Source organism: Mustela nivalis (assembly GCF_964662115.1).
Source record: "Mustela nivalis genome assembly, chromosome: 17".
Classification (NCBI taxonomy): domain Eukaryota; kingdom Metazoa; phylum Chordata; class Mammalia; order Carnivora; family Mustelidae; genus Mustela; species Mustela nivalis.
This window is the reverse complement of record NC_139036.1, coordinates 26,659,633-26,684,833: the sequence shown is the minus strand read 5'-3', so window position 1 is coordinate 26,684,833 and position 25,201 is coordinate 26,659,633. Positions and strand designations below refer to the sequence as shown.

General features: G+C 40.3%; 1 protein-coding gene across 3 annotated transcripts in view; it reads left to right on the top strand.

The window, feature by feature from the left end:
* AATF (apoptosis antagonizing transcription factor) overlaps positions 1-25,201 on the top strand; it is a 96,979-nt gene that overhangs the window by 2,376 nt on the left and 69,402 nt on the right. For all 3 annotated transcript variants that reach the window (XM_082708407.1, XM_082708406.1, XM_082708408.1), the window contains exons 3-4: positions 1,123-1,554; positions 2,008-2,145. In XM_082708407.1, coding sequence (XP_082564533.1) covers positions 1,123-1,554; positions 2,008-2,145 — 570 coding nt within the window. The remainder of the gene's footprint in view (positions 1-1,122; positions 1,555-2,007; positions 2,146-25,201) is intronic.

Here is a 25,201-nt window from a genome sequence, read left to right as displayed (position 1 = left end):
AGGAAATTAAGGGACAGTTTGGTTATGTAACTTGCTCAAGATCATACAGCTAGTGAGCAGAAGAACCAGGATTCAAATAAGGCACTCTGACTCCAAGATCTATAATCTTAACTACTATTCTATGAATATACCTTAATCTGAGAAATGGCACACATTTAAAGAACTTAAATGATTAATTTCTGCTTACTGTTTTTGCACTTGTGGTTTTTTATTTATATTTTGACAGCCCTCTGTATGTCTTGAGTTTATATATAGTTCTTTAAAGCAGTACTGAGGACCTATCACATAAGCTGTTACTTATTTTTATTTATTTTTAAATGTTTTTAAATTTTTTTTAAAGATTTTATTTATTTATTTGACAGAGAGACACAGTGAAGGAGGGAAGACAAGCAGGGGATAGCTGGAGAGGGAGAAGCAAACTCCCCAGTGAACAGGGAGCCTGATGTGGGGCTTGATCCCGGGACGCTAGGATCATGACCTAAGCCAAAGGCGGACACTTAACGACTGAGCCACCTAGCCGCCCATTTGCTTATGTTTAATCAATAAAATTATAATGTCTCCTTCACATGAAGCCAGTTCCTCACCTTTTCAGGAGAGTTAGATGTATCCTTTTCCATATACTGTGTACCAGTGACACTCTAATGATAATAATGATATGAATGTTGGCATGCATATCTACCACTCCCACCAGGCTGTGAACCCCTCCCCCCAGGTATTAACATTCTACTTGTCATTTCTTAGCTTTTTATCTATACCTGGCTCATAGTAGGTGCTTAATTTTAATTTTAAATTTAATTTTAAATCCCTTGCCCCACACTTAAAATTTCTCCCTTCTCTGGGTTATCAAAACTTTGTCAAGTCTTATCTGTGTTACAGTTTCGAAGGGACTGTTTTTCCCACTAGAGCCTTTCATTAGGGTGAAACCCATGTTTTGTTCATCTTTGTTTTCCCTTTAGCATTTTAGAGGTAGTAGATGTATAATAAATATTTGAATTGAATTGAGTACAATAATAAACTTTATTTTTGATGGATGCTGTAGTCCTTTATTTGAAGTGAAAGATATGGCCAGTGTTTGTCTCAAAGTGATGTCCATCTTTTTTCCTTCTTTCTTCTTTTGTTTAGACCAGGAGATACCTGATGAGGAAGAATCTGGAGATGGAGATTCAGAGGGGCTGGGTCTGGAGGGATCCAATGAGGATGCCATGAGTGCTGCTGAGGAAGAAGAGTGTGATGATGACAGGGATAGTAGTCTGGCCTGGAAGAAGAGCCAAAACCGCGCTCGGAAAACACCGGGTTTTAGTGTCCAGAGCATCAGTGACTTTGAAAAGTTCACCCAGGGAATGGATGACCTTGGTAGCAGTGAGGAGGAGGAAGATGAAGAGGAGGAGGAAAGTGGCATGGAAGAAGGGGATGGGGAGGAAGACTCTGTGGGTGAGAGTGAGGAAGACAGAGCTGAAGACAGGAATAGTGAAGACGACGGTGTCGTGATGACGTTCTCTGGTGTTAGAGTTTCTGAGGAAGTGGAGAAAGGAAGAGCTGTGAAGAACCAGATAGGTTTGTACATGGTTTTGCTGTCGGCCTATTTTTCAGAGTGTCTGCTTTTGATCTCCTGCTTGTTTGTTTTGGCTGTTCCCTCAATCCTGTGTCCTTCCAATTAATTTGTGAAATGCCTCACCTACCTAGAGGCCTAAAGCTCCATTCTTTTGTGCTTAGCCAGTCATTTCTGCACTGAGCTGCTTGGCTGGTTCTGTCCTAGTACTTTGGCAGCTGTGGGATATTGAAGAGAAAACAGTTTTCTTTTCTCTTTGGACTTAAGCATTCCCTGTCTTGTATAGCAAATATTGGCTTCCAAGATAGTGAATTTATTTCTCCTAATGGCGAGTATTTTCATAGTAAGAAGCTGTGATAAAGCTGTGCTTTGTAGAGACTGGTGTGATTTCCTATCCCCCCAAGTCCCCAGCCCAAGAAAATTTTGTAACAGGAATGAAATTCTTTTTCCATTCTCAGCACTGTGGGACCAGCTCTTGGAAGGAAGGATCAAGCTACAAAAAGCTCTGTTGACTACCAATCAGCTTCCTCAACCAGATGTTTTCCCTATTTTCAAGGACAAAGGTGGTCCAGAATTTGCCAGCGCACTAAAAAATAGTAAGAATACTTATGCCAGTTGGGGATACTTAGAACCACTGGGATACATTGATGTACATTGTATTTGTAGCACCACAGAGTTGAAGAAGAGAAGATTTGATTTTAGTGATAATGTGGTACAGCATAGTTTCTACCTTTAAAAAAAAAAAACTCAGCAATATAACTCCTATCAAATGAGGACAATTTTGATTGAAATTGGTTGGGTACTTGAGTCATGTCTATTCCAGTTTTCTTTCTTTTCTTTTTTTAAAAAAATTTATATATGTACTTATTTGAGAGTGAGAGAATGGGGCGGGGGGAGGAGCAGGGGGAGAGGCAAGCAGACTCCCTGCTGTGCATGGAGCCCAATGCCAGCCTGACCCCAGGAGGCTGAGATCATAACCTGAGCAGAAGTCAGGAGTCAGACGTTCAACTGATTGAGCCATCCAGGTGCTCCTGTTCCACTTTTCTCTTACCTGCCTTCACTTTCCTCCTCCCCTTTCCTTTGGCTTTCTGAGTTACTTCTTTAATGCTCAGAGAATTCTTATTTGCAAACCTGCTGGTATAGAACAAAAGAGAAAGAATGGAGAATGGTTGATTCTGTTCATTTTGGTAGTATCATGCTTACAGGATGCTTTTGGGGGTTTGTAGAAAACATGCTAAGATGTTCTTATTTATATCTCTTTTTGGGTTGCAGAGAGGGAGGGAAGGTGATGACTGCAGAGGGAGGAAAAAGTTTAGGGAGAGAATTGCTGAGCTATAAAGCCCAAGAATTGTAGAAGAGGGATTTAGAAATTGCTTGGTTTGCAGTCCCCTTATTTTACAGATGAGAAAACCAGGGCTCAGAGAGAATGAGTTACCCAAAGTTCTAGAGCTCACTCATGCACAGCAGACCAAGCTCTGGCTTTCCTGCCTTACTGTTGAGAAGTCTTTCTTCCATACCACCTAGCCCTCTGTGGGCTGTGTGCTGTGTGTCCAAGGGCACCAAAGGATGGGGGCAGAGGGAGATTTGGGCTTAGTGCACTGTGGTTAGAATTGCTATTCCTTATTTGCATGGGGAGACCTAAGTGTTTTCATTTGTTCTTTAAAAAAAAATTTTTTTTTTCAAAGATTTTATGTATTAGAGAGAGAGAGCATGCACAAGTGGCGGGGAGCCTAGTGGGTGGGCAGGGGAGTGGCAGAGGTAGAGGCAGAAGCAAACTCCTTGCTGAGCAGAGAGCCTGATGCAGGGCTCAAGCTCAGGACTCTGGGATCATGACCTGAGCCGAAGGCAGATGTGTAACCAGATGAGCCACTCAGGCGCCTCAAAACTTGTTTTTATTATATTGTGGAGTTAGAATTGAAAGGAATCTGAGGAGGACATCTGCCTCCAGGTAGAATCACCTCAAACTCCGAAGTAAATATGTAGGATTTCTTGGATAGGGGATTCTGCAAACCTTTCTTGTGGGAAAATACCTGCTTTTTTTTTTTTTTTTTTTTTTTTTAAAAAAAAAAAAAAAACATGGACTCTGCCACACATGGGGCTTGGACTCACAGTCCAGAGATCAGGAGTCGCATGCCCTACTGACTCAGCCAGCCAGGTGCCCCAGAATATCTGCTTTAATTAGGAATTGCTTCCTAGGGTCCAGCCTTTAGATTTTATGTCCTGCTGTACTTGAAGTCAGGAACTCTGCAGATATTGTGAGCATAAATCTTTTATATCCCCTCCATTAGTTTTTCTCCCTTCTTAACCTTAAATAAATGATGGTTGGGAGTTTTCAAAATTTTTGAGATTTTTGGGGCACTTAACTGCTATTTCCTTCCTTCCTTCCTCCCTCCCTCCCTTCCTTTTTTTCTTTTTTACTCTTTTTTAAGTAAATTCTTTGCCCAACTAGGGGCTCAAACTCACAACGCCAAGATCAAGAGTTGCATGCTCTACTGACTGACTGAGCTAGGCATCCCATTTGTCTGCTGTTTTTAATGCCCTGCTACCCTAATTCTTGGTATGCTTTGGAGTGAGACCTAGACTGCTCTAGGTTAAATGTCTGAAGTATTTCATGAGGAGACCTTTCCCATCTTGTTATTACTCTTCTTCTCTTCTTGCTTGATACTTTTCTTTCCTTTTTTTGATTCATCTTAAAATACTGCCTTTTTTTTTTTTTTTGATTCACCTTAAAATACTATTTTTTAAAGGGTTAGTCCATGTCAGTTAGACATATTCTTGGGTACAAGTTTCTTTAGCTACTTTAGTATTATTTACTTTTTTTGCAATTGTTCTGATCTTCTTATTCTGTGTGTGGGGCGGGGGGGTGGGGAGGGTTGGTACTTAACCAATTCTCTCTTTGTCTCACTGGTAAACTCCAGTTACTGTGACAGATGTCTGTTATTGTCTGACAGGGTGGAGGAGAGAGAAGAAAAGCATGTTTGTTTAGTGTCACATATTCTAAGATTGGAGAGTATTCTAATAAGTAGCATTTCTGCGCACCTAAAGGGTGGTTAATTTTTTTTTTCTTTAATATTTCTTTTAAAGATTTATTTATGTATTTGAGAGAGAAAGCATGGGGCGGAGGGCAGAGGGAGAGGGAGAGAGGGTTCCAAGCAGACTCTACGCTGAATGCAAAGCCGAGTCTCTCAACTCTGAGATCATGACCTGAGCGGAACCCAAGAGTTGAACACTCAACTGACTACGCCATCCAGGCATCCCTAATGTTTTAAGTCATCTCTGCACCCAGCCAGGGGCTCAGAACTCATAATCCCAAGATCAGGAGTTGTATGCTCTACCAGTTGAACCAGCCAGCTGTCCAGAGTGGCTATTTTTTGTTTGTTTTTAATCTTCTTATGACAGTATGACATAATATGTTGTGTATCTCCCTGTGTTGGTAAACAGTTTAAGAAAAACTGGGCTGCATTACTCAGGATACACCATTTATACTGTGTTACAAGGCTGGTATGGAACCCAGCCAGAATTTGTACTGACCCCAGAACACGCACTGGAACTTACGGTCTTTGATTAAGTCTCTTGTCAGTTTGCTGGGTCTTTGTTTTGTTTTGTTTTAAAAACTTTATTTATTTATTTGAGAGAGAGAGAACATGAGAGGGGAGATGGTCAGGGAGAAGCAGGCTCCCTGCTGGATAGAGAGCCCAATAGGGCTGATCCCAGGACCCTGGGATCATGACCTGAGCTGAAGGCAGACGCCCAACCAACTGAGCCACTCAGGCGCCCCAGTCTGCTGGGTCTTAAAGGAGTTAAAGTTAGACCACCTGGCTTTAGATTCTATCTCAGTAGTGGATTTACTTAGGTGACTTTGGGCAGGTTACTTAACTTCAGAGCAAGAGGGCGATAGTATGGTTGTGAGGATTGAAGGACAACTGTCAGTGTAAGGCATTAGCACAGTGTCTGGCACATGGCACCCCACAGATGTTAGGCATGGGTGTTTTTCTGTTGATAGAGGCATTTGGTAATGATCACCCATGTGAGTGATGGCCATCAGTGTAATGACCATCACCCCCACTGTCTTCAGTGTTTTTTGACTTTTTATTAGTATTCAGATTCTTGTATAACTTGAATTAAGCATTTGTTCTGGGAAGTGCAGTATTACATTCTTTAATGCTTATAATTCAGCTTTTGTCTTATAACTATGAAAAGATGACCAGAGATTTCTGTAAAGTTTTTCCGGCGAGATAAACACAACACTAGGCAAAGTGGGTGCAAGGCAAGATTTATTAAAAACACTCTACGGCGAAGTTTCAGGCCTCAGGAGAGGGAGAGCCAGGAAAGTTGCGCCGGGAGGAGGTGGGCACCCTCAGGCGAGGTTCCGTGACTCTGGAAATCAGAGTGGCGGAAGTCTCGCCCAAGGCAGGGAGAAGGGGGCTTTTAAGGGGCCTCAAGGGAGTTCAGGGGTCTTCTGGCAAGTTTTCCTTATTTGGATATTTTGCCTGCTCATCAGGGTCCCATTGGTCCACTGGAACCCGGGGTGGGGGTCTAGATTCCCGCTTGTCAGGGTCCCATTGGTCCACGGGAGCCCGGGGCGGGAGGGTTTTCAGATTCCTGCTTGGGTCTTTGTTCTCCTGTCCGAGCTCAGGTTTTGTGGCGGGGACTTTAGCCATCTTAAGTAGCCCTTTCTTTCTGCCAGCCCAACAATTTACTTGCCACCAAAGCCAGCTTCTACCTCCTTGAAGCATTCAGTCTTTCCTTGAAATATTTGCCTTTGGCTTTGGTGACACTAGAAATGCTGTTTGGGTTCTCATGCCTCTCTGATTTCTTCTGGTTTTGGACTCCTTTTATCCTCTCAATGTCCGTTTCCTTTCTTGTGGGATCCTGTTCTGGGTTTGTGTTTTCTCGATCTCTTCTCTCCTTGTCACTGCTGTTTACTCTCATAGTCCTAAAATAGCCTCTAAAGAGGCAGGGTTTAACCACAGTACACTGATGAGCAGCATGCCATTCTAACATTAGTACCCTAAACTCTCTTTTTGAGAAACTACGTAGGCTTCCCCAGCGCATGTGCACTGAGTCCTCAGTCGCCTCACCTTGGTGTTACATGTTGGTAATTATAACTCTTGAAGTGTTAAGTAGTTTCAAAGACATTTTTTGATATTTTAGTAGTTGTTTAAGTGGTAAGTCATGAAGTAACCTTAGCAAAATTAGGGGATTTTTCTGTGCCAAAGGCATTTGGCTTACATTTCCTCTCTGTTTTTCTTTCTTTTTTTTTTTTAAGTTCTATGGGCCTAGGAAGCTGATCTTTTATGTTGGTGGCAGTAGTGTATAAGGAAGAAGGGAAGTTACTTCAGAAAACTGGAGCATGAGTTATATAAAAATTGTCATGATGGACTATATCAAACATATATATAAAAGCATGGAGAATTGTGCAGTGAACCCACGTGCCTTTACCAGTGAAGCAGTCGTCAGCTCCGGCCAGTCTTATTTCATCTGTATTTATACTAGCTCTCTCTCTACTTCTGGATTAGTTTGAAGCACATAGTAGAGATTCTGTAATTTTATCAGTAAATCAGCATGTATCTCCAGAAGGGTTTTTTAGGGCCACCTGGGTGGCTCAGTTGTTATGCGCCTGCCTTCGGCTCAGGTCATGATCCCAGGGTACTTGGATTGAGCTGGAAGCCTGCTTCTCCCTCTCCTACTCCCTCTGCTTGTGTTCCCTCTCTTGCTGTGTTTCTCTCTGTCAAATAATGAATAAAATCTTTAAAAGGGGGGGGTGTTTAAAATCACAATACTGGGGCGCTTGGGTGACTTATTTGGTTAAGTGTCTGGCTCTTGATTTCGGGTCAGGTCACGATGGCAGGGTCTCAGGCTCCCTGCTCAGAGGGTAGTATACTTAGGATCAGCTCTGTCTCCCGCTACCCCTCCCCCCGCTCATGCATGTAAGTTCTCTATCTCTTTCGCTCACTTGCTCTCAAGTAAGTCTTTAAAAAAGAAAAAGAAAAATATCACATTGCTGTTATTTCACATAATAATATTAACAGTGATTTCTTAAGCATAACTGATTTTAATGGATGGGAGAATTGAGAGAGCATTTCTGTAGCAGGTGCTCTCTACTATCTTTTTCAGAGTTTGCTCTATAGCTTTAAATGAAGTGATTAAAGGAAAGCCAAACTTCAGCCATAATAAGTTGACCTTTTAGTGAAATGCATGTTATTAATGTATTTAATGAGATGCATTACAAACTGCAGTGAGCACCATGTTTCATTACAGGTCTAAAATGCAGTATCATTAAAGACCTTTAATAGAAACAATGGTTGACATTTTGCTATTTCCCATAAGCAAAAGAATCCACGCACATAATATAATGTAATATAAATATAGAGGAAGTGTTGAGAGTCTTTCCTTGCCTATGAGTATAAAAAGAAATTCCACTATTAATAAATTACATTGTATTTGCTCTCCTCCATCTTGCCATTTCTAGTTCATATTCACCCTCTCCTCCCTCTGTGGCTCTTTTCCTAGTCCTTCAAGAATTCTGACTTGAATAGACTACAGTTTTTGGTTTTTTTTTCTAAAAAGACACTATTTTTTTAAAAGATTTTATTTATTTATTTGACAGAGATCACAAGTAGGCAGAGAGGCAGGCAGAGAGAGAGTGGGGGGGTGGGGAGCAGACTCCCTGCTGAGCAGAGAGCCAGATGTGGGGCTTGATACCCAGGACCCTGGGATCATGACCTGAGCCGAAGGCAGAGGCTCAACCCACTGAGCCACCCACGCACCCCTAGACTACAGTTTTTAATGCTAATTTGATCTTAGCACCAGTAGACATCTTAAAAATAAGTTTTTCTTTTCTTTTCTCTTTTGGTTATTTATTTTGAGGGAGTGCAAGCAGGGGGAGGGACACAGGGAGAGAGAATCTCAAGCTGACTCTGTGCTGAGCGTGGAGCCCAATATGGGGCTTGATCTCATGACCCTGAGATCCATGACCTGAGCTGAAATCAAGAGTTGGACGCTTGACTGAGTCACCCAGGTGCTCCTTAAGAATAACTTTTGGGGCACCTGGGTGGCTCAGTGGGTTGAAGCCTCTGCCTTCCAGTCAGGTCACGATCCCAGAGTCCTAGGATTGAGCCCCAAATTCGGCTCTCTGCTCAGCGGGGATCCTGCTTCCCTTCCTCTCTCTCTGCCTGCCTCTGCCTCCTTGTGATCTCTGTCTGTCAGATAAATAAATAAATTCTTCAAAAAAAAAAAAAAAGAATAACTTTTTAAATTTTGAGTTAATCATGGGCAGTCATGGAGTTTTTATAGATAATGTTTCGTATTATTTACAACAATTTATTATTTATTTATTTATTAAAGATTTTATTTATTTATTTGTCAGAGAGCACAAGCAGGGGGGAGCAGCAGGCAGAGGGAAAGGAAGGCTGAGGGAGAAGCAGGCTCCCACTGAGCAAGGAGCCCAATGCAGGGCTCAATCCCAGGACCCTAGGATCATGACCTGAGCTGAGGACAGACGCTAACCTAGAGAGCTACCCAGGTGTCCCAAAATTGAACTAATTAATTAATAATTTATTTAAAAAAGTCTTTTATTTATTTATTTGACAGAGAGATCACAAGTAGGCAGAGAGGCAGGCAGAGAGAGCGGGGAGGCAGGCTCTACGCCGACCAGAGAGCCGGATGTGGGGCTCGATCCCAGTACCCTGAGATCATGACCTGAGTTGAAGGCAGAGGCTTAACCCACTGAGCCACCCAGGCACCCCTCTTTATTTTTAGAGTAGGCAGTAGATTCACTGGGCTCAAAATGCAAAAAATACCAAACTTTCATATGGAAAAAATTTTGTTTCCTCCCCTTGTGCTACTCAGGAATTGCTACCAGTTAGTTCCCAGTCCCATAGACAACTAGTATTATCAGTGAAATTCTCTCCTTTTTAAATTATTTAGCTGCCTTAGGTGACAAATGCATGAACATCTATTTCTGTGTTCTCTCATTTAATACCTTATGGGTTCAAGGCAGAGTTTTCACAAATGATATGTCGAACCCTGAAACATTCTTAATTACTTGGGATAAATTTAAGTATAGCTTGGGACAGAGGTATTTGCAAGCTTCGCCTTGTGTAGCATTGTGTGGGATTAAAGACCCTCATTACTGTAGACTTCATCTAGCAAAAGTGATATAAGATCAATCTTTTTGTTTTAGCCAGTGTCTCATTTTTAAAAATATCTTTACTATTTTAATTATAAAATTATGTCATGCTTACTTCAGAAATTCAGAAAATACATAAAAGCATAAAGAAGAAGATAAGGATTACCTGCAGTGCTACTGCCCAGAGGTAACCACAGTTGTCATTTTGATGAATAATCTTTCAGACCTTTCTCTGTGGTTACAGAGAAAGGGGTGGGGAGGAATATTATAAATATGTACTATTTTTAAGCTTATTTTTCCTACTTAATATTTCATTTCATGTCTGTTTATTTAGATATACGTCAGCATTTTCAGTGGCTACAGAATATTTCATTTTATAGATTTACTGCAGTTTATTTAACCAGTCTGTATTGATGGATGCTTAGGTTTATTCTGGCTTTTCACTTTCATAAAGCATACCTTGTTAACATCTCTGTACAGACATATTTGTGCAGTTTGTCTAAAAGTAGCCCTTCGATAGAAATATAATGTAAACCACATATGTAATTTAAAATTTTGTATTAGCTACATTAAGAAAAAGCCTAAGAAAACACATAAAATTAACTTTTAGTATATTTTATATTTTATTTAACCCCATGTATCAAAAATATTTTAACATTTAGTCAGTGTACAAATATTAGTGAGGTATATTACGTATCTTTTTTTCATATTGAATCTTTGAAGTCCAGAGTATAGCTGATGTTTACAGCTCATCTCAGTTTGGACTAACCACATTTTGACTGCTCAATAACCACATATGGCTAGTGGATACTCTATTGGACAGCATAGATCTGTATTTCCTGGAAATGCAATTGCTGGGACAAAGGGATTGTGCCCACCCTTTTTCTTTAAACTTTTGGAATACATTGCCAAATTGGTTCTTAAAAGAATTGTAGCAATTGAAATTCTCATCTGTGACTGTTGTTTTCCTACTCTTCTGCTACCTCAGAGCATTATTGATCTCTTATTTTTCCTAAACTGTAGGTGGGAAACTAAGGCAGTCATTTTATGATAACTTTCTGTTTGAAATTTACATAATACCTATTGATTTAGCATTAAAATATATGCTGTGTTTTTGTATATTTATTAGAGAATGAGTTTTGTGTAGGAGGACTTTTGGTCCCTGTTGAGCTGCTTATTACTTAATTTGTCCAGTCTTGTTAATTGGCACTTACATCTCTGGATCACAGAGCAAGTGCTTTTCCAAAGTAACTGAGTGGTGGGACCAGGAGGAGAATGTCAGCTTGTTACCCTTGAAGAGACAAGTCCTTGGTCACAGAGCTGTGGAAGCATGAAAACAACTGCAACCAGTCTAGTCAGAAAATTTGGATTATTAGGGGGTGCCTGGTGGCTCAGTGGGTTAAAGCCTCTGCCTTCGGCTCAGGTCATGATCCCAGGGTCCTGGGAACGAGCTCCGCATCAGGCTCTCTGCTCAGCAGGGAGCCTGCCCCCCCCCCGCCCCCTCTCTCTGCCTCTCTGCCTACTTGTGATCTCTATCTGATTAAAAAAAAAAAAGAAAAAGAAAAAAAAGAAAGAAAATTTGGGTTATTGGTTTGAGTTTCTTAGGAACTAGACTTGTCTTTGGCCACAGAAGCAAGAAGCCACCCTGACTTGGAGGAGCTTGTCTTGTAGTGGTTCCCTAGTGGGATTACCCGACTGCTGTATTCATGGGAAAGCCGTGTGGGTCATCCTGTGTTATATGTTAATAAAAGATCTACTGGAACCAGGAACTAGGAACTAGGAACTTGAACTACACTAAGAACATTCTTCTTCATTGAGTGGCCCAGGAACCATGACTCTGAACACAGAGGAAACAAATCTAACTCTCCAGTTCTTCCTTCTTTATGTGGACGTTTAATTAACCCACTTTTAACTATAGACAGAGTGGATCTGGTGTTTAAACTTACAGCATGGTCCCTACCTGTAGTCATTTGCAGCAGTGTTTAATGGTGAAACTAGCTGTGTGCTCTGGAGTTTGAGGGGAGGAACTTGCTGGGTCCAACTCGGGGAGAGACAGTACAGTACTGAACTGATGATAGGCAGTTTTAGGGATTTTCAAGTTTTGTCAGAACTTGATTTTTGCTTTATGCTCAAGCTTGAGAACCTAACCACTGCATAAGATACTACTCTCCTTTATTACTGTTATTCATGTCTTTAAAACCTGTGCGTGAATCACTTTATTAATATCGTACAGAAGTATAGTAAGAGTACCAAGGCATTCCAGAAGACAGCAGTAACCCTTTGCCTTACAGTTAGTCTCATTCTATTTCTGTTTTATTTCTATAGTTGTAGGTAGTTTATTTATATCTGTTTTTTGATTCATTTAGTCTCTGGTCTGAAAGATGAGAGTGCTACTGACAGGCTAAGTAAGCTGAGAATTGACCATTGAATTTATTAGCTTCATGGTGGTCAGCTGTGACCTTGGTGAGCAATTTTGTGGAGTGGGATACAGGCCTGACAGGAGTGGGTTTGCATGAGGATGGGAAAAAGGGATTTGAGAGAGTGAGTGTAGATGGTTCTTCGTAGGGATGTGGCTTTGAAGGGGAGCAGAGGGATGTGGCATTAGATGGAGAAGGATGTGGAGACAGAATTGTTTTGGTCATTTTGATTATTTTGAGACATGAGAAGTAAGCTTTGTATATGTTGATAAGAAAGGTTTATTTGCTGGAGCAATGTCCTTGGGTAGGTAAACGGACATGGGACCAGTGCACGAGAAGGGTGGCCTTTGATAGCAGTGTGCACAATTTAACTGTTATTGACAGTTGGGAAGGTTGTCTACAAATAGACACCAATAGGTAGGAGTCTGTGAAAACACTTTTTTTTTTTTTTTAAGATTATATTTATTTATTTGACAGAGAGAGAGAGAACAGCAGGGGGAGCAGCACACAGAGGGAGAAAGAAAAGCAGGCTCTCTGAGCAGGGAGCCTGATGTGGGATTCAGTCCCAGGACCCTGGGATCATGACCTGAGTTGAAGGCAGACACTTAACAACTGAGCCACCCAGGTGCCCCTGAAAATACTCTTTTGATAGTTCTATTTTCTTCGAAATAGAAACCAAGGTCATAAATTATGAATGAGGAATAGGGGATGAGATAGCAGATATTTGGAGGAAAACATACACGGTAATCATCCCATTTCTTTCTGCTGCAGTTTTAGTCTGCCCTGCCACTACCGACCAGGAGCCCAGTGCTTTACCCCTGCCTTCACCCCTGAAGTTGAAAACCTATAAATTGCATGCATAGTGTTATTACCATGTAAATAAGGTGTAATAGCCAGGCAGGGAAGAACTGGCGAGTTACACTTCTTTCCTGTGTGTTCAGAGTCATGGTTCCTGGGCCACTCACTGGAGAATGTTCTTACTGTAGTTCAAGTTCCTAGTTCCTGGTTCCAGTAGATCTTTTATTAATAACCCTGCATCGGGGGCGACTGGTTGGTGCAGTCACTTGAGCATCCGACTCTTGGTTTTGCCTTGGGTGAAGATCTCAGGGTCTTGGGATGAGCCCTACCTTGGGCTCTGGGCTCAGCGGGGAGTCTGCTTGAGATTCTCTGCTTTTCCCTCTCTCCCTCCCCCTGCTTATGTTTGCATGCACTCTCTCTCTCTCTCTCTCTGTCTTTCTCAACTAAATAAATAAATCATTAAAAAAAAAAAAGACCCCTGCATCAGCTGCTTAAAACCATGCTGTATTTTTGTTTGCTTCACATTCAGACTACTAATCTATTCAGTCATTTTCCCCTTAGGTCTCTAATCCCTACCCCTACCTCCCCCACTCCATAGCTCAGTTTTAGCTCAATCTTTTCCCCCCCAAACTTTAAATCATGCCATCTTTTCTAGTGTGTTTTCCTAGTTTGAATTGATTGTTTCCTGGGACTAGTGCACAGTTGTACCCCTGGAAATTTCTTTTCTTTTTTTCCATTGCTCTTGGAGCTATTTTGGGGCTCTTTTGTCTTCCTTAATCTCAGTTTACTTTGTCAGTTTGTTGCCCAAAAATGTGTAGGGAGTAAATTATTTGAGTTCTTTTTTTTTCTTTAAATATTTTATTTGTTTGTCAGAGTTTTAGGCAGTTTTAGGGTTTCAGAGTTTGCGAGCACAAGCAGAGGGAGAAGCAGACTCCCAGCTGAGCAAGGAACTTGGATGCCTGCTCGATCCCAGGATGCTGGGATCATGACCTGAGCTGAAGGCAGATGCTTAATTGACTGAGCCACCCAGGCACCCTTGTTTGAGTTCTTGTAGATTTGAAAATACTGTGCCTTCATTTTTCGTTGATATATTCTTAATTGAGTGGGTATAAATTTCTAGATTTCTGGTGACTTTCCCTCAGAATTCGAACGTACTGCTCTATTCTAGTTTGCTGTTTCTGTTGCAACAAATTGCTATAAGCTTGATGGCTTCTGACAGCACATGATTATTTATTTATTTGTTATTTTACAGTTCTGGAGTTGGTAAGTCCTAAAACCAGGGCATCAGCAGGGCTGTGCTCCTTTTGGAGGCTCTAGGGGAGAATGTTTTCTTGGTATTCCCAACTTCTACGAACTGCCCACATTCCTTGGCTCATGGCTCTGCTCCATCTTCAAAATCAGTGTCATCCCTCCACCCTCTCTCTTTCTGACCCTGACCCTACTACCTTCCCCTTACAAGGACCTCGTGGCTACATTGGGCCCACCTGGCTAATTGAGGATACTCATCTTACCTAGACCCTTAACACACGTCTACAAAGCCCTTTCGCCATGCCAGGTAGCATATGCACAGGTTCTGGGGGTTAGGACGTGAACTTCTTCGGAGGGCCATTCAACCTACCACGTGCTCTATTTTCTTTATCTCAGTGTTTTTAGTGAGGAGGCAGTTGCTCCTCTAAGTTACATTCCTTCGTGGATGGCTTGTGTTGCTCTCTGGAAATGTTTAGGAATTTTACTTTTGGTTTTCTCAAATTGCCTGAAAAGATGTCTAGATATGGGTCCTTCTTCATTGTGCTGAGTGCTTCCTGGACCTGCCCTGTTTGCCTTAAGACTGGGTTCCTTCAGTTTGGGGAGATCTCTTCTAATATTTCTTTGATTAATTTCCTTCCCTCTGTTTACTCTGCTCTATTTTAGATACTAAACCTAGGTTAGGATTAAGTTGTGTCTCTTAGGTGTTTCTTGTCTAGCATTTTCCATCTTTCTGTGATTTTCTGTGTCTTTCTGATTTCCAGTTTTTCTTTTTTGGGGGGGTTATCATTTTATCTGTGAGAGGCCCTTTGTTTTCTGAATATTCCTTTTCTGTATAATTAATGTATTTAAGTATATTACATATACTTACAAATTTTTGGTTTTGTTTCATATTTATTCTAGTTCCTAAAATTGTTCTGTCTCCACTAGCTTTTCTGTTTACCTTGGAATTTTTACTTTTTTTTTTTTTAAATACTTTATGTATTTTTTTATTCTTATTTTTTAAGTAATCTCTGCACCCAGCATGGGACTCAAACTCATGACCCCAAGATCAAGAGTCAACCAACTCTACCAACTGGGCCAGCCCCCTTCCTCTTTTAAATTTTTACCCAAGTTTTATATGTATGTAAAGAGTCATTTTATAAAGCATTATAGGAAAACCAATATCTACTGCCTATGTACCACTACTCCCTTGCCAGAACCTACTGTCCCAAAGCAACAATTTTATATATATCTTTTTTTTTTTAAGATTTTATTTATTTATTTGACAGACAGAGATCACAAGTAGGCAGAGAGGCAGGCAGAGAGAGGAGGAAACAGGCTCCCTGCTGAGCAGAGAGCCCGATTCGTGGCTCGATCCCAGGACCCTGGGATCATGACCTGAGCCAAAGGCAGAGGCTTTAACCCACTGAGCCATCCAGGCACCCCAATTTTATATATATCTTTAAGATTTATTGATTTGTTGGAGAGAGGGAGAGTGTGCAGAGGGGAGGGGGGCAGAGGGAAAGGGAGAGGGAGTCTTGAGCAGACTCTGCACTGAGTGTGGAGCCTGACCTGGGGCTCGATCTCAGGATCTCTGAGCCGAATCCAGGAGTCAGACGTTCAACTGACTGTGCCACCTAGGTGTCTTAAAGCAGTAATTATATTTTTAATTGTTTTGTTGTTTTTTTTGGAATCCACGGATTTCTCTCCATATCGCTAATGAACAAGTTTTGTTTCTACTTCATTTTTCAGTTTTGGGCATTATCTATTGGTGCTTCATTATGAAAAGGAGGATTTAGCTCTTGTTCCTCCTACACTCATACACAGTTTCTATCCCTTCTTGGTTGTATATTATAATTTGGTTAGATCAATAGTCCGTATTTACATTATTATGTCTATGTAAACACCATTCCCAGCTGAACCGTGTACTATATATACTATGATTATTTGTCCTTTCCCACACATCATTTTGTTTTCTAGAGTTAATAATTGTTACATTTCTGTTTGTATTGTTTTCTGTGCAGTTATTTAAGCCCAAACTTTTCTCTAATTGTCTACATTTCCCTGCAAGATTTTCAGTTGCGTCAGATATTTTGCTGGTTTATTTTCCTGAATAAGTCTGTTTCAGAGCCTTTTGACCTGCTCTAATCTGGACTCTTCACCTTTTCTGGTGCCCAGCTATGATGCTGGCATCTCCCTCCATCATCCTGGGGATTACCTTAGCTTCTCACTTCTGTGCATCTCCTATTCCAGGATCTTTCTTGACTTAACTCCCTTATTTTGGAGCAGTATATCCGTTAGTAGTTTGCTGAAAAATGGTGCAGGAGATGTAAACTGTTTTGACCTTGGTTGCTGAAAATGTCTTTATTCTGTCATCATGATTGATTGTACAGAATTCTATATAATGTAGAATTGTGCATAGAATTCTATAAAATATTCCTTTGCCTTCCACTCTCTGAAGTTACTCTTTTTTTTTTTTTTAAGTTTTTATTTATTCAATTGACAGAGAACAAGCAGGGGGGGGAGGGAGAAGCAGACTCCCCGCTGAGCAGGGAACCCAACACAGGGCTCCATCCCAGAACCCCGGGATCATGACTGTAGCCAAAGGCAGATACCCAACCAACTGAACCATCCAGGCGCTCCCAGAATTGCTCTTGATAAGTCAGAAGCCATTCTGATTCCTGATCTTACTGTTTTTTCCTTCCCTTTTGGAAGCTAGGGACTTCTCTTTGCGGAATTCTGAAATTTCATGATGCTGCACCTTGGTGTAGATCTGTTTTAGCCACTGCGTGGCATACTTGCAAGACCTTTTTTACCTGGGCACCCATCTTTTAGTCCTGGAAATTTCCTTGAAATTAGTTTGTTCATGATTTCCTCTGTTTTTTTTTTCTCTTTTTGGAAGACATGTCATTTGATGTTAATCTGTCCCTCTGATTCCCTTCTTTCTTCCTCTTCAATTTTCCATTCTCTCTTTCTTTTCTTTTATGAGTCTACCTTTTTTTTTTTTTAGATTTTATTTTTAAGTAATTTCTATACTCAACTTGGGGCTCAAGTCACACATTCCATTGACTGAGCCAGACAGCTGCCCTGGTTCTACTTTCTAAGACACTTCCTCAGCTTTATTTTCAATCCTTCCATCGGGCATTTTTATTTCTTCTATCATTTCAATATTATTTCTCTGAGGATATACATTATACATATTTTCTTAAGTGTTCTTCTTACATAGTTTGTTCCCTCCATGCTTTTTTTTTTTTTTTTAAGATTTTATTTATTTATTTGACAGAGAGAGAGATCACAAGTGAGCAGAGAAGCAGGCAGAGAGACAGGAGGAAGCAGGCTCCCTGCTGAGCAGAGAACCTGATGCAGGGCTGGATCCCAGGACCCTGAGATCAAGACCTGGGTGGAAGGCAGAGGCTTAACCCACTGAGCCACCAAGGGACCCCCATGCTTTTTTTTTTTTTAAGTTTATTTTTTTTCCAAGATTATATTTATTTGAGAGAGAGAGAGAACATTAGCAGTGGGAGAGGCAGGGGGAGAAGCAGACTCCCCGCTGAGCAGGAAGCCAGCTGTGGGGCTGGATCACAGGACCCTGAGATCATGACCTATGCAGAAGGCAGACGCTTTCCAACTGAGCCACCCAGGCACCACATTCCCTCTTTGTTTTCTTTTCTCTAGTTTTAACCGCTGTATAACATGAAAGATGTTTTTCTTAGATGTTTGGTAATCATTTCCATCTCTTTTGACTTTTAAGAGTAGGGTACTAGGGTGCCTGGCTGCTTGTTGGAAGAGCCTGCAACTCTTAATCTCAGGGTCAAAAGTTTGAGTCCCACATTGGGTGTAGAGATTACTTAAATAAATAAAACTTTAAAAAAAAATAGGGTACCAAAAAGTCGATTAGAAGTTTTATATGTTGAGATAGGGCTCTTTTCTGTGTTTCCCATTGTGAAGTGATCTGTGTGGGCCATATTTGGGGAACCCCAATGTCAGTATGTTTGGCTCTTTGCTCTTTATGGGATCATAGTAGCTAGAGGAATGCCAGCATTCTAGTAGGCGGGCAGGCTGGGGGTCTGAGCATTCAATCTCTGGACTTCAATTTATTTCCTCTGTTTTTAATATTATGGCCTTTGCCCTCCACTCTCTGGTGTCCCCTTATCTAGAGACGCTCTGTGTAACTCTCTTCAGCGAATAAAGCTCTCAGCTTCTGCCTGTGGGAAAGGATCTGATATACTGACTGCTTTAGCCCTGTCTTGCTCTCCTCTTCTAGAGGTGCCCAGCACTGCCAGTTCCTGAATCTCCTGGGGTTTTGTTCATGGACCATAGGGGGACTGCTTCTCATTCTTCTTCACTGCTAACACCAGAGTCAACCTGCTCAGGTTTGTTATGTCAGTTATTAATTTGTCTGCTTTTTAAAACCTGGTTTATTGAGGTATAATTGACATACAGGAAACTGTGTATGGGACCATCTCATGCTTCCCATTAAAGCCACATCCCTAGAAAGAGTTGTCTGTATTCATTATCTCAGATCCCTTTTTCCTGGTTTCTCATGAATCCATTCCAGTCAAGCCCGTATCTACCATTCAACTCAAACTGCTTACTAAGGTCACAGAAGTACCCCCCCCCATGGCTCCTTGCTAAATGAAATGTTCAGTTCTTAATCCTCAGCTTGCTTAATCTGTCAGCATTTGTACAATATGACATGTATACACCCTTGAAACCGTTATCACAATGAAGACAATGAACATATTCCTCATCCCCAGAAGTTTCTTCAGCTTCTTTATAATCTTTCCTTCCCATCCCTCCCTGTCCCTAAGCAACCATTAATCTGTTTTTTGTCACTTTAGATTAGTTTGTGTTTTCTAGAATTTTATATAAATGGAATCCTACAGTTTGTACTTTTTAAAAATCTGTCTTTCACTCAGTATAATTATTTTGAGATTCATCCATGTTTTTGCATATGTCAGAAGTTCATTGCCTGTTACTGCTGAGTGCTGTTTCATTAGATGGATATACACAGTTTGTTTTGGTTCCAGTCATCAGCTATCACAAAGTTGTTGCGAACATTTGCCTGCATGTTTTTATATGCATATACTTTCATTTCTCCTAAGAATGGAATGGCTGAGTCACATGGTTAGTGTATGTTTAACTTTTTTTTTTTTAATTATTTCTGTTTTTTAAGTAATCTCTACACTCAGTATGGGGCTCAAACTCACAACCTTGAGATCAGGAATTGCATGCTATATTGACTGAGCCAACCAGACACCCCAGTATATGTTTAACTTTTAAAGAAACTGCTCAGCTGTTTTCCAGAGTGTTTATACCATTTTATAATCCTACCAGCAGGTTTGTGTAAGAGTTCCAGTTGCTCCACATGAATATTTGGTGTGGTCATTCTTTCTTTCTTTCTTTCTTTTTTTCCCAGATTTTATGTATATATTTGACAGAGAGAGAGAGATCACAAGTAGGCAGAGAGGCAGGCAGAGAGAGGGGGGGGAGCAGGCTTCCCACTGAGCAGAGAGCCCGAAGTGGGGCTCAATCCCAGGACCCTGGGGTCTGGATCTGAGCAGAAGTCAGGCACTTAACCAACTGAGCCACTCAGGCACCACTGGTGTGGTCATTTTTTTTAATTTTAGGGATTTTTTTTTTTTTTTAGGTTTATCTGAGAGAGAGAGAGTGAGCATGTGTGAGAGAATACAAGCCAGAGGAGGGACAGATGAGGAGGGAGAAGAAGAGAGAGAATCTCAAGCAGACTCCGTGCTGAGCATGGAGCTAGACTCAGACCTCCATCCCATGACCCCAAGACCAATGACCTGAGACAAAACCAAGAGTCAAGACACTCAACCACCTAAGCCACCCAGACGCCCCTAGGCATGCTAATAACTAGATCATTGACTTTTTAGCTTAAGAAACTGAGTTGCTGTCATCTGTCTTATACTTTGTCATCTTTGTGGATTTATTCCTTTAAAAGTTACTTAAATCAGTGAAATAGAATAGAATCAGAAATAGACTGACACAAATCTAGACAACTGACTTTTTATAAAGGTACAAAGTCAGTTCAGTGAAGGAAGGAAGGAAGGAACATATATTTGCTGATGTCCAGCAGAACAACTTAGATGTTTCAACTAATGGTGCTACAACAATAGCATATTTATTTGTTAAAGAATGAACTACAACCTGTAGCTTATACTCTGTACAAAAATTAACACAAAATAGATCAGTGAATTAAAAGTGAAGCAGAACGATAAGGTGTTTCGAATAAAACGTGGGAGAAAAATCTTCATGACCTTGGGTTAGCCAAAGAGTTTTTAGATATGACATCAAAAGTGTGATCCATAAAAGAACAAATTGAGGGTTGGGCTAACTCAGAATTCAAATCTTTTGCTCTGTGAAAGATGTGTTCATGGAATGAAAAGACAGGTTACAGACCTAGAGAAAATATTTGCAAATCGGACACATCTAACAAAGGACTTATGTCTAGAATATGTGAAGAACTCTCAAAACTGAAAATAAAAGGGGGACAAAAGATTTGAACAGGAACTTCCACAAGAAAAGTAAATACTGGCAAAGAAGCACATGAGAAGGTATTTAATGTAATCATTAGTGTTGAGGGAAATGAAGATTAAAACCACAATGAAATTCCACTGTATACCTATTAGAATGACTAAAAACAAACACCTAACAACACCAGGTGACACCTAGGATGCAGGCCAATCAGACTTGCAGACAGTACTGGTGGGAATGCAAAGGAGTACTGCCACTTCGAATGAGAATTGAGTAGTTTTTTATGAAGTTGAACATACATTTGCCGATGTCCAGCAGAACAACTTAGATGTTTACCATAGAGAAAGGAAAGCATATCTGCACACAGAGACTTGTATATGCATGTTTCACTTGATCTTAGCCAAAAGGCCGAGAAGCGATGTATATGCATGTTTATAGCAGCTTTATTTACCATCATCAAAAAATAGAAACAGCCCAAATGCCCTCCAGTAGGCACATAAATAAATTGTGGTACCTTATTCAGCAATAAAAAGGAGCAGACTTGATAAATGCAAAAACGTGGATGAATTTCAGTGGTCTTATGCTAAGTGAAAGATGCCAGTTTCAAAGATTATATACTTTGCAGTTTATGTTGCCATTTTGGAAAAGATACAACAGGGATAGAGAACACATCGGGGGCTGGCAGAGGTTAGAGGTGGATGAGAGGTTTGACTGCAGAGGGGCAACAGCCCTGTTCTCTTTGTTCTGGAAGTTTCTGTTTTCCTTCGAGTGTTTCCCACCTGTTTTTCCATAGTTCCACTGAACTCTACAGCTTGGCTTGATTGTGGACATTTTGCTTGGATTGAGGGGGTGACGGGGGGATAGTTGTGTGCTTATTCCCAGATAAGTCTAGGAATATTTCTTATGGTAATGGATACATGATACAGTACTTCTAGGGATGGAGGAATGGGCTACATCAACCTATAGTGTCATTTTTTGCTTGAAAAATATATCTTTGGTACTAAAACCTTACCCAGAAGAGAATAATAGATTGCACAGAGCTTCTAGATTTTGATGTGGGTTAGAACTGAAAAATGAGATGTCTTTAAACTCTTTTTCCTTCTCTCTTTGATAAGTGATATAATGTGGTTTGGACACTCAGAGATTCCTGAGATTCCAGGTTCTGGTTGATGATTTACTGCAAAATTGCTTATAAATTGAAGTAGAAAATGTTTTGCAGACCTGGCAGCTTTCTGGCTTCACACCCATTTGTCACCCAGCATTTCCCTTTGTGTATAGAACAAGAATTAATTAGGCTGCACTGCAGGAAAAGTTTATGGCTATAATTTATATAGGATGAATTTCTTTTTAAAGAGACAGCATTGTTTTGTTATACCTATATACATATAAGTGTGTATATATATAAAGTGATTTTTTTCTCTTAAAGCAGCATCTGTGTGCTTCCTGAGTAAGCCTTCATTTTTCTGCTTAGTGCAAGACATTGGTGGACTAGATGCTTTTATAGTGATTGCTTTCTGATCAAACTGTTGGTTTTCTGTTTCTTGTTTTTAAATTCATTGTGTGCTAGTGAGCGGTACTCAGTTGTAGGTTTGCATTTTAGACATCGGTCAGACTCGTCTGGTTTCCAGAGCTTTGTATTCTTTTGGTCTCTTCGAAGACTTAGGATTCTGTCTTTTTTTTTATAGGGTCTTGCTCATTCAATTAATGTTTTCATAATCAATGCAAGTCAGAACTTGCAATTTGTTCCTGATTTGCACATTAAAGAGCTCCATTAATTAAGGATCCTGGTGTTTGGCATGTTCCCGCAGGATCTGTGCATTATTTACACGGTGAAAGTGCAAGATGCACGCTTCGCAGTTGTAGTGGCAATTGCAGTTAATCCTGCTTTTTCTCTTTCTTTCTTCTTTTTTTCTTTTTTGCTCGTGAATAACAATTAATTCACAACTCATTGAAACTCCTAAGGGATACATTGGACCAAAATAGGAACAAGTGATCCAAATGAGGGGGCCACAGTGGAAGAGTAGAAAGTAAATCCTTTGTTTAAAAGGGGAAAATCCCCCTGGAAGACACAGAGAATTTATGTGTTTGGTTTTTGTGGGTTATTGCACTTGGCTGCATATGAGAGGCATAATGGCATTGAGTTGTAATTCTGTTTACTCTGATTTTGCAGATTTGTTTCCTCTCTGTAATAATAGTTGTATTGATAAATGAAATTGCCTTTCAGAACCCAAATGACCCCAGAGGTTTAGACAGACATACCCCTATGCTTATGTCAAGTAAGCTGTTTCACAATATTCCTATTTTTAGTTGCTTTTTCATGGAATCCCTTCCCGGAGTGTTTGGGTTCTGTTACCATTTCTTTTGGAAGCCGAGTCTAAGGCCAAGGTGTGTAAGAAGGTGTAAAATGTTTGGAAACCTGAAATCAGATCACTGGTTCAGCAGGTTCCTCCTTTCTGGTCTCAGCCATGGCTAATGCTTGTCTATTCCTGATGCATTTTTCCTAATAGTAGCTAGTCTGTCTTTAAAAATACTATGAGAAGCTGCAAAGGATTTTCAAGAGTGGAGACTTTTTTCTCTGATATTTACGAAACTTCCTAGGGATTTTGTGGGACTTAATTTGCCCTTATGTTCTTCTGCCACGATAGATATAAGTATATAAAATCCATATATATCTTTATATAAGTATGTGTATATATAATATTCACTGTAAAAAAAATAAATACAGTATTGATGTATGTAAAGGAAGAAGTAAACATTTTCCCACTTTCCCAAATCCCTGTACTTTCTTCTCAGAGAAAACAATGTGAGGTGTATTCTCCCAGACACTTTAATATGTATATATTTTCTTCCACTAAATATATTTTTTCCACTAAGTTTTGGTGGAAGTTTGATGAGGGGAGGGGATGGGAAGACCAGTCTGAGAAAAAAAATAAGCTATACGTTTGCTTAAGAATTATCTTAGAAAGAATCTGAATGTCGTGATACCTTTAAGACATAATTCTCTGTTGATTATTATAATTGTTGTATTTATAGTCTTACCCCAAATAAGTTTCTCCATATGATTTGCTTTGAAAGTTTATTGTACTTGGATTGCACTTGATTTTAGTTTGAATTCTTTGGTAATTTTTAATTAACTTTCATATGATATTGTTTGTTTTGCTTGGTGTTTAGTTTCAGATCTGTCACATGCTGTTTTTCTTGAGGCATTTGGATAAATTAGCCTTTGGATAATACCTAAAATGCTACTATTTTGAGAAGAGTTTCTAACTAGCTATTCATACAAGGAAAATTTTTATTATTATTTTGTAAAGAATCTCTATGCCTGGTGTGGGGTTTAAATTTACGACCAAAATCAAGAGTTGCACACTCAACTGACTGAGCCAGCCAGGTTCCGCCCCCCAAAATACAAGGAAAATTTTTATGTATAGACAAGCTGTGTAGACGGTCTTAAAGATTCTTACATTCTCAAGATGGTACATGAATGTTATGTAGTGAGGGTTAGGGGGAAGGGCAGAGACAGACATTCTAACTTAAGTTCTAATTAGAAAGCATTTCTGGTGTCCTCAGTAAGACTTACATGGTAAAAGAATATGACTGAAAAGAAATCAAATGTGATAATTTGAGAATCAGGATGATCAATTTACTTCTATCTCAGTATTTTCAATGGGTACGTACAATGTCAGATGCCCTTATTCTTAGAACTAATAAAAATAGCTCTTGTTTGGTCCTCATGCACTTCTGTCCAGGCACTGTCTGTTAAGTTGTTCACAAATGTCTCTTTTAGTCCCCACAGCAGCCTGTGAAATAGGTGCTAATACTGGCACAGTACATATGGAGACGTGAAGCCTTGGAGAGGCTTAAGGAACTTGCATACGGTCACATGTTGGTCACATGTTCGTTAGAGGCAAAGTCAGTGTCGCTACTGGGGTCTGCCCCACTACATAACCTCTGCTTTTGGCCATACAACGCAACCACTGTGCATGTACTTTAACTCTTTTGTCTGTTGGGTTTTTGTTTTTTTTTTTTTTTTTAACATTTATTTATTTATTTATTTATTTGAGAGAGTGCTCCTTTGAGCTGGGAGGAGGGGCAGAGGGCAAGAAAAGATCCCAAGCAGACTCTCGCATTAGTGCAGAGCCCACCGACCCCAGGCTCAATCTCTGAGATCTTGGACTCTGAGATCATGACCTGAGCTGAAATCAAGAGTCAGGCACTCTACTGAGTCACCCAAGTGTCCTGCTTTTTTTCTTTTTAAAGTTGACGGTGTTGGAATAATTGCCAGAGCTTGAAGAAGTAAAGGCAGGAGCAATATGGAGATGAAGTTCATGTAAAACAGGTTTAGAGTGAGTAGTAATTGTATCCTTCAGTTTTTCTAAGATCTTTCCCCCATATTGCCTTTCAGTAGGAGAGCTAGAAGGGCCCTGGAGCTCAGCTGATCTATTCCCTTCTCCTGTAGGCAGATAAGCCTTTTTTTTTTAAAAAAGATTTTAATTATTTGACAAAGGGAGACACAACAAGAGAAGGAACACAAGCAGGGGAGTGGGAGAGAGAAGCAGGCTCCCCGCCGAGCAGGGAATCCGA